Raw genomic sequence first — 10,046 nt, 5'->3', positions numbered from 1 at the left:
CCTCAAGCAATATAAAATTCCAACCATCAATGATCCAAAAATTTAAAATAAACATATGTAGTATTTCAACTCCATTTCCTTGAATCAAGGTAAATAACCCTTATGTGATCTTTCCATTAAGTTCAAGTACTCATAATATCAAGCAAAGAAGAGCCAAGTATACCATAATTTTACCAATTCAACTCAACTTCTTATTTTTATCCAATTTCGCAAGCAAGCAACTCCTATAGTCAATAAAGATGCTAACTAATCTCATGATCAACTTCTTATTTTTCTTAAAGAGGGATTTAATTTACTTTTATATATATATATATATATATATATATATTTTAAGGATTAAATATTACTTAAGTTGTGAAAAATGCCTTTTGACGCGAAGATCAACATTTTTAGATGCAGATCCCCGGTTACTCAACATTTCACATACTCAAGTTGCTTTGCATACTCTTAATTCAAGTACCTTTTTACGCGAATGTCGACATTTGTAGATGCCAACCCCCGGTTACTCGGTATGAGAATCATTGGAGTAGAATAACCCCTTTTTTTTTTCAATATATATATGTATATAATAAAATTCCCTCTAAGAGTAATCATGAGAAGAGTATGACACTTATTAACCATATTAATTTCTTATCTTATAAAATTAGATAAAAAGAAGAATTTTCATCAAATATACAAAATGTAGGCATAATTTTCTCCACTTTACTAGATATACTTTCCTATAGATGTAAAAATTATAATCACATAAAAATCATTTCCAAATTTTATGAGAAAAGAAGTATCAAAACCGCATATATTTATTTCAAAAGGATAAGTGACAAAATTTTATTTATTTATTATAGTTAATAACATATATATGTATAAGGTTTTGGAAAAATTTTGACAGAGTCTCCCCTTAAAAGTGGACTAAATCTCCCTGCCAGCAACCACAAGAAACACCATTTAAGCACAAGAATTATATCAAACACAACTAAAATCACAAGTACCACACATTTCTTCCCCCACATTAGAATACACATTGTCCTCAATGTGTAGGGAAAGAAAAGAAAAGAAACAAAAGAAAGGAACAAGTGACTCCCCAAGTGAGATGACTGCAGTCCAGTGAAGCCTTGAATCATGAGTCATCGACCGCTCAACCATCCACAGTCAACGATCTACTAGTTACTGCCACAAGTTCCAATATTCAAAATAAGGAATGTAAGTTAACATTTTTCAAACAAAAGATAAAAATAACAAGCAAACAAAAGAAAAGCCAGCCAAAGGGCAGCCTCAATCATCCTCTTCATTGTCATCTTCATCATCATCGATGGGAGGTGGGCGTGTGCCTAAATGATCTTCAATTCGGTCCAGGCGAGTATCCATTCTGGCTAAATGATGGTCGATGTCGTCCAAGCGACCGAAAAGCCGCTGCCAGTTGGTCTGTGGCGGAGGAGGAGGTGGTGCTGCAGTAGATGGTCCAGCTCCATCGCGACCATGTCTAGCCTTTTGTCTCCGCTCCTGAACAGGGCGTGGAATGTCTCCCGTGCCAATACCAAGGCGGCGAAGAGTAGTGATAGTCATCTCAGCACGTGGTGGAACATACTCCCGCCGCATGCCTTCCAAGGGAACTTCAAAACGGGGGAAGATTAAAGTCAGTAGACGAGGAAATGAAAGTTTGAAAGAAGTTGTCTTACGCCTCGCCGTAGACCTAATGTGGCTGATGATGATGTTTGGCAATGAAATTCGAGCATACGGGGAAGTTCGGTTGTGGAACATGTAATCAAGGAAGTAAATATCGCTCTTGCGAACCTCCGTGTGCCCCGTCTTCTTTGGGATGACATTGTGAGCCATCATGTAAATGATAAGCCGATGACGAGGTTCGAATACATTTGCCAATATAGTCTCCTTTCTGGTAGAGCGAAAAGGTTGGTACTCGAGACCAAACCTAGCCATGGCCAATGATGGATCCCACCTTCTATTCGGGGGAACAAACTCCTTCTTCAAGTCTACTGGACGTCCGTCATCCATACACCCCAAAATAGCAGCCAAATCTTGCCGTGACAAGGTGATTCGTCTTCCACGCACCCAGGACTCAATTATTTCTCCACTATGGCGCGCCTTACTTTCAATGTTGGCGTAAAACTCGCGCACCAGGTCTGGGTAGTAATGGTTTGGAAGGGTGAGAATCGGAGCCCATCCTAGCTGAGCAAAAGCTTCTGAGATGTTGTACATCATCTCAACTGGTGGATTGACGTGCATCTCAAATAAAAACTCCAAATTAGCACGCGCCTCATGCCACTCCTGATTCCTGCGAGTGTTGAACCTAGCACTGTCAAATACCGATCTTCCCGCTCCACGGGAGGTGCCCTCACCAGGTCGACGGTTAATTGGTGGAGGAGAAGGTGAATTCTCCTCTTCAGTCACCTCCATCTCTTCATTAACCTCCCTCTCCTCACTACTAGAGGATGAAAGTACCGCTCTTCTTCCCCTTGGCATAGTACCTAAAAAATATTTCAATTATCCACATATACTACAACTCATTTTTTTGGCAACAAAAGTTCAGCATTAATCCAAATAACCTCAAATACAATTGCTCAAGTTCTAATCATTCAATGATCGTACAAGACATATTTTCTGTCTAAAGTTGCCCAAAATCACCAAATTACACAAGATATGTATCAATTATAATTCAATTAGTGAAAATAGGAGCAATTATGATTATAACTATTTAGAATTAACAATAATAATATGCTTTTAGCTATACTCATGTTTAGGCAAAAATTAAACTAACTAACTCACCAAATCAACCAAATTACTCACTATACACAATGCACATGCTTAAACATCATCAACTAACCCTTTTTAACCATAATTTAACATCACCAATGGCTCAAAAACATCCTAGTTCCTTTTTCCAATTTCATTTAAATATAGCAATTGTGAATTTTAAAGTACTTGAAAACCAATAAATTGCTACATTTAAACATTTAAACATGCTTAAACAATCATAATAATCATGAATAAAATCAAAAATAGCCATGAATCTCATCAAATTTTCGAAATTAAAAGATGTCAGATAGCTCAGGATAAAAAATATGAACTTCTAAAATCAAAAGATTTGATGAAGAAACTTACCTCAATCACGTAGAAGGATGTTTGGTGATGCTAAAAATGCAAAAAGCCCTATGAAACAACCTCCAATTGACCTCCAATTGAAGAAATTAGAGTTTAAGAACCCTAACCTTCAATCCCTCAAAAACCTGATTTTAGGTGTTTTTCTTGGATTTTAATCGGTTAAAAAGGTTGTATGAAGCTCAAAAGGTGTTGGGGTGATGATTTCTAGCAAGATTATGGAGTATAAATGAAAATTTGTGAGTTGGGTAGAAGGAAGAGGGAAAAACGCGGCTGGAAAAATTGGGAAGAGAGGAAAAAAATTTGAAGCTGAAATCGCGTTTCTGAGGGTTATATTCAGACACATAAAACGCGACTAAAAACGCGCCTTCAACTCGCGTTTTTGAAGTCGCGTTTCCTGCACAAATCTTGCAGGACTGAAAACGCGACTGTGTTAGAAAACGCGACTTCGAGTCGCGTTTCAGAAGTCGCGTTTTTGAGTCTTGATCCAGGCTTGAAAACGCGACTTCCATTAAAACGCGACTTTAGGTCGCGTTTTGAAGGCGCGTTTTCTTTTCTGCAGGCGCAGAATTGAAAACGCGATTCTGAGAAACGCGACTTTGAGTCGCGTTTTCTTGGAAAACGCGTTTTCTGCTTCGATTTTTAGCAGAATTTCAACTTTTGAAAAATTACAAAAGGTACCCCAATGACTCAAAATGCATCATAGATCATTTGTTTGCCAATTGTAATGGCTGGAACAAATGTAAAACATTAAAAACATGCATTTTACCCCTTTATAATGAATCAAAAACACCTTTAACGCAAATCGAGGGGTTGAGTTGCTTGATCAAAGTTTGCCCTTTTCACCTCAAATGGTCATTCTTGCTTCCATTTGCCAACCCTATCACACAAAAACAACAAATTAACTAAAACACTTATTCAAACCACAAAATCACACCAATTTAACACATATAACATAAACATTGGGTTGCCTCCCAATTAGCGCTTTTATTTATAGTCGTTGGCTCGACTCACACATTCAGTTTCTTAATTTGAAGAAGAGTCGCCCAAAAGACATATGAGTCCTTTGGGTACGATTTCACCTGCCAAGTAGGATTTCACTCGTTGTCCATTGACCTTAAACCTTTCATTTCTTGAATTTGCCAATTCAACCGCTCCATAGGGAAATACTTGAGTGACTTCAAAAGGTCCAGACCACCTTGACTTTAATTTTCCTGGAAATAACCTCAGGCGTGAATTGAATAAAAGCACTTTTTGCCCTACCTGAAATTGTTTAGGAATAATGTGCTTGTCATGCCAATATTTGATCTTTTCTTTGTAAATTTTGGCATTTTCATATGCATGTAACCGGTGTTCCTCCAATTCACTCAGCTCAAGTAATCTCCTTCCACCTGCAAGATTAAAATCTATATTAATTGCTTTAATAGCCCAATAAGCTTTATGTTCAATCTCTACAGGTAAGTGACAAGCTTTTCCATAGACTAAACGATACGGCGACATCCCTAAAGGAGTCTTAAATGCCGTTCGGTAAGCCCATAGTGTGTCATCTAGCTTTGTAGCCCAATCCTTGCGTGATTTATTCACAGTTTTTTCCAAAATGAGCTTTATCTCACGATTAGCTAGCTCCGCTTGTCCATTGGCTTGAGGATGGTACGGGAGTGATGTCTTGTGCCTACAGCCATATTTAAACAATAAAGAATCCAGTTGTTTGTTACAAAAATGTTTTCCTCCATCACTTATTATGGCCTTAGGTATACCAAATCTACTGAAAATATTCTTTTTAAGGAATCTAAGTACAATCTTCGAGTCATTGGTAGGTGAAGCGATTGCTTCTACCCATTTAGAAACATAATCCACTGCTACTAAGATGTACTTACTATTAAAAGAACTAGGAAATGGTCCCATAAAGTCTATACCCCATATATCAAATAATTCAACTTCTAAAAAGGTAGTTAGGGGCATTTCATTCTTTCGAGATATATTTCCAGTTCTTTGGCATGCATCACAATTTTTAACATATTCCCGAACGTCTCGATACATGGTTGGCCAATAAAACCCTGATTGCCATACCTTTGCTGCAGTCTTTGAAGTGCTAAAATGACCACCTGTTTCAAGATTATGACAATGATATAAAATATTACGTACCTCATTTTCTGGAATACATCTTCGTACCATACCATCGGCACAATGTTTGTACAGCAATGGTTCCTCCCAAAAGTAACTCTTCACATCATGCAAAAATTTCTTCCTTTGATGATATTAAGCCCTTTTTGAATTTCCCCACTTACCAAATAATTAGCGAAATCTGCATACCATGGAGAGTTGCTAAGTGCTAGGACAAACTCATCCGGAAAATTCTCTTGGATCGGAACTTGATCTTTGACTGGGATATATTCCAAACGTGATAGATGATCTGCAACTAAATTCTCCGATCCCTTTTTGTCTTTTATCTCCACATCAAATTCCTGCAATAAAAGAATCCACCGAATTAGTCTTGGTTTTGCATCTTTTTTACGTAACAAATATTTAAGAGCCGCATGGTCCGTATATATAATAACTTTAGATCCTACTAAATAAGATCTAAATTTATCCAAAGCAAATATCACTGCCAATAGCTCTTTTTCTGTAGTTGCGTAATTGAGTTGTGCCTCGTTTAGCAACTTGCTAGCATAGTAAATGACGTGCAACCGTCCTTCTTTCTTTTGTCCCAAAACTGCTCCAACCGCATAATCACTTGCATCACACATCAATTCAAATGGTAGTGACCAATCGGGCGAAGTTATAATTGGGGCTGAAATCAATTCCTTCTTCAACCTTTCAAATGCAACCAAACAATTGTCATCAAATTGAAAAGGGGTATCTTTACATAATAAATCACATAATGGTTTTACTATTCTAGAAAAATCTTTAATAAAACGTCTATAAAAACCAGCATGTCCTAAAAAACTTCTTATCCCCTTGACATTGCTTGGGGGTGGCAATTTTTCGATAACTTCTATTTTGGCTTGATCCACCTCAATTCCCTTGGAGGAAATCCTGTGTCCTAAGACAATTCCTTCTTTTACCATAAAATGGCATTTCTCCCAATTCAGTACAAGATTTGTTTCCTCGCATCTCTGCAAAATCAATTCCAAATTATGAAGACAATGGTCAAAATATGAACCATACACAGAAAAATCATCCATAAATATCTCCATAATTTTTTCAATATAATCCGAAAAAATAGCCATCATGCATCGTTGAAAAGTTGCAGGAGCATTGCATAAACCAAATGGCATTCTTCTAAAGGCAAAAGTGCCATAAGGACATGTAAATGTGGTCTTTTCTTGATCCTCTGGAGCTATAGCTATTTGGTTATATCCTGAAAAACCATCAAGAAAACAGTAAAATTCATATCCAGCTATTCGCTCCAATAATTGATCAAGAAATGGTAAGGGAAAATGATCTTTTCTTGTTACCGTATTTAACTTACGATAATCAATACACACTCTCCACCCTACCACAAGTCTAGATGGAATTAATTCATCATTTTTACCCATGATTGTAGTCATTCCACCTTTCTTTGGTACCACATGAATTGGACTAATCCAAACACTATCTGAGATAGGAAAAACTATACCTGCGTCAAGCCACTTAAGAATTTCATTTCTTACCACCTCTTTCATATTTGGATTGAGTCTTCTTTGTGTTTCCACCACTGGTTTGCAATCATTCTCCAATAAAATTCGATGCATGCATATAGAAGGACTTATACCTTTAATGTCTGAAATTGTCCATCCAATTGCCTTCTTACGCCTCCTTAGAACTCTTAGCAATTTAGTACACTGCTCATCATCAAGGTCAGCACTAACAATTACAGGTAAAGTGCTATTCTCTCCAAGAAATTCATACCTTAGATGAGTTGGAAGTGGCTTAAGCTCTAACCTTGGAGGTTCAATTTCTGAAGGTTGTGAAAACCCTTTTCCTTGGCCAAGACTCTCGTATACATTACCCCGTTTATAAGGTGCTTGAAAATTCAAATACTTGACCAATTCTTCAATTTCTTCAGAATCTCCATCTTGCATACCTGAACTCATTAAACAATACTCAAGAGGATCGAAGTCAAAATTGACTTGGCTCAGCTCTTGAGTTAGTTTTTCAATTGTGCCGATAGAATATGCATGATCGGTAAAAGAAGGGTATTTTTCCATTTCATGCAAATTAAACTCTACCTCTTCTTCACCTATTTGAAACTTGAGTTTGCCATTTTTAACATCAATAATAGTACCTGCAGTAGCTAAAAACGGTCTACCAAGAATAATTGGCATAGATACATCCTCTTCCATATCTAACACCACAAAATCCACTGGAATGATAAATTTTTGAACTTTTATCAATACATTTTCCAACACTCCTAATGGATGTCTAATAGACCTGTCCGCTAACTGCAAGGTAATATTAGTTCGTTTAAGTTCATGCAAACCTAGTTGTCTAGCCACCGTTAAAGGAATCAATGATACACTAGCACCAAGATCACATAATGCTTTAGAAAAATTAATACTACCTATGGTGCAAGGTATAGAGAAACTTCCTGGATCCTTCAATTTCGGTGGTAGTTTATTTTGTATAATTGCACTACACTCCTCCGTCAATGCTATTGTCTCGCAGTCTTCCAACTTCCTCTTTCGTGTCATGATTTCTTTGAGAAATTTCGCATAAGATGGAATCTGCAATATAGCATCAGCAAAAGGAATGTTAATGTGCAATTGTTTGAACATTTTAACAAATTTTTCAAAATCTTTATCAAACTTATTCTGTTTTAATCTTTGAGGAAATGGAACCGCAGGAGGTATTGGAATGTTAGTGGAAGATGATGGCTGTGTTTCTCTTGGATTCTGCCGACTATTTCCCTCCATAGTTGCCTCTTGGTTCCTCTGTTTTTCAGCATTTTCTTCACTCTCATCCTTCTTACCTCCGCTCACTGGAGGATCTTCCAATTGTTTACCACTACGAAGAGTAATGGCCTTAACATGTTCTTTAGGATTGACCTCAGTTTTGCTAGGTAATTCCCCTTGATTTCGATTATTCAAGGAACTAGCAATTTGGCCAATTTGAACCTCTACATTTCTGTACATGGTAGTGAGTTGATCCAATCTCCCTTCTACTCGTTCAAATCTGTCCGAGGTAACTTTAGCCAGTTTTTCCACCGCAATCTCCCAACCAGGTTTAGTTTCGGCTTGTGGTTGCCTTGATTGGAACCCTGGTGGGTTTGCTGGTCTGGATTGATTTCCTTGGTCCTTCCATCCAAAGTTTGGATGATTTCTCCACCCCGGATTGTAAGTATTCGAGTAGGGATTATTTAAAGCATTTCTGTTGTAATTATTGACAAATTGTACCTGCTCAGAATCAACGCACTCATTAGTATCATGTTCACCTCCACATAAAGAGCAACAAGCTATATGAGCATTAGATGCACTAGGGCCAACTCCACCTTGTCTACTTAATAGCTTCATCACATTATTCATTTGAGCACTCAGCATATTGAGAGTGTCCATTTCTATCATACCTGCATGACGTCTTGTATTACCTCTCTCATTGGCCCATTGGTAGTTATTTGCTGCCATTTCTTCTATCAAATTATGAGCTTCTTGGGGTGATTTACCCATTAAAGCTCCACCTGCAGCTGCATCGATTATAGTTTTAGTAGAAAAAACTAAACCATTATAGAAGGTTTGTATGATTAACCACTCCGGCAGTCCATGATGTGGACATTTCCGAAGCAAATCTCTAAACCTTTCCCATGCCTCATATAATGATTCACCTTCCATTTGGCTAAAACTAGTGATATCCATTCTTAGCTTAGCAGTCTTACCTGGTGGAAAATACTTATTTAAGAATGCTCTTGATAAATCATCCCATCCGGTGAAAGTATTAGGAGCATGAGAGTGTAGCCAAAGTTTGGCCTTATCTCTCAATGAAAATGGGAACAACCGTAACCTTATAGCATCATCACTAACTCCATTCATTTTAATTGTATCACATATTTCTAAGAATGTAGCTAAGTGTGAGTTAGGATCTTCTACAGCATTACCTCCAAATTGAGATTGTTGAACCATTTGGATAAGTGATGGTTTAATCTCAAAGTTGTTAGCATTTACCGTAGGCCTTGCTATGCTCGTTTGAGATCCTTGTGTTCCCGGTAGAGCAAAATCTCGTAGAACTCGCCTATTTGCTTCATTTTCAGCCATTTCTTCTTCAAATGGTAGTTCTATCAAAATTTCCTCTATCGGTTGCCAAATCTCTTGTTCCTCTTGCTGTTGTGTGTGCCTCCTTTGTCTACGTAGTGTCCTCTCAATTTCTGGATCGAAAGGTGCGACTTCTCGAGACTCCCGGTGCATACACTACAAACAGAAATAAGGGATATTATGCAACTTCAATGGTAAAAAAAAACTGATTACAATATAAGATTAAATATAATCTAAAAAATAAAGCTGTCTAAATTAATAAAGATGATTAGGCTCTAATATTGCCGCTCCCCGGCAACGGCGCCAAAAACTTGACGGGTTTTTACTTTAAGTGCAAGTTTAATTCCGAATTTACACCCGTTGGACTGCAAGTATACAGGTCGCAATTGTAGTACGAGATGTGTATCGGGTCGATCCCACGAGGAGCAATTTAAAACAATTATTAGATACTAATTTACTCTATTATTTAGACTTACAATTAATTTGAGCAGAAACTTCAGAATTTAATTCAACTACAAAAATTCTTAAATAGATAAATGCAATATCTCAAGGGAGTAGAATTCACTAAATATTAAGATCTAGGGATGTAGATTCCACTTATGACACAAAAGATCTAAAATGAATTAATTCAACACTTGTTACTACTCTTGTTTAACCAAGGATTCATTTCCAGAAATACCAAAATCACATTCTCATGATAATAATGGGTTA

At 37.2% G+C, this 10,046-nt stretch overlaps 1 protein-coding gene and 1 non-coding gene across 2 annotated transcripts; one reads left to right on the top strand and one right to left on the bottom strand.

Annotated features, from left to right (window-relative positions):
* Window positions 1-1,269: 1,269 nt before the first annotated feature.
* Window positions 1,270-8,225, bottom strand: LOC113755089. The gene is made up of 3 exons (XM_027299160.1): window positions 6,905-8,225; window positions 6,380-6,472; window positions 1,270-1,442 (listed from the first exon to the last, which is right to left on the bottom strand). Exons 1-3 carry the CDS (start codon window positions 8,223-8,225, stop codon window positions 1,270-1,272), a joined length of 1,587 nt encoding a protein of 528 aa, XP_027154961.1.
* A 619-nt stretch (window positions 8,226-8,844) lies between these two features.
* Window positions 8,845-8,951, top strand: LOC113755090. The gene has a single exon (XR_003465567.1). It is a non-coding gene; the product is annotated as a small nucleolar RNA R71 (small nucleolar RNA).
* Window positions 8,952-10,046: the final 1,095 nt, after the last annotated feature.

The sequence above is a fragment of the Coffea eugenioides genome, unplaced genomic scaffold (assembly GCF_003713205.1).
Source record: "Coffea eugenioides isolate CCC68of unplaced genomic scaffold, Ceug_1.0 ScVebR1_1184;HRSCAF=1998, whole genome shotgun sequence".
Taxonomy (NCBI): Eukaryota; Viridiplantae; Streptophyta; class Magnoliopsida; order Gentianales; family Rubiaceae; genus Coffea; species Coffea eugenioides.
This window is presented reverse-complemented; position numbering and strand designations above follow the sequence as displayed.

What these genes read in the sequence shown, in the direction of transcription:
- LOC113755089 (XM_027299160.1), bottom strand. Translation starts at nt 8,225, where the DNA reads ATGTACAGAAATGTAGAGGTTCAAATTGGCCAAATTGCTAGTTCCTTG. An exon ending in GCTAAGAGTTCTAAGGAGGC is followed by an intron (nt 6,473 to 6,904) that starts GTAAGAAGGCAA and finishes ATGGTTTTTCAG; the next exon opens with GATATAACCAAATAGCTATA. An exon ending in CTTTAGAAGAATGCCATTTG is followed by an intron (nt 1,443 to 6,379) that starts GTTTATGCAATG and finishes CATCTACTGCAG; the next exon opens with CACCACCTCCTCCTCCGCCA.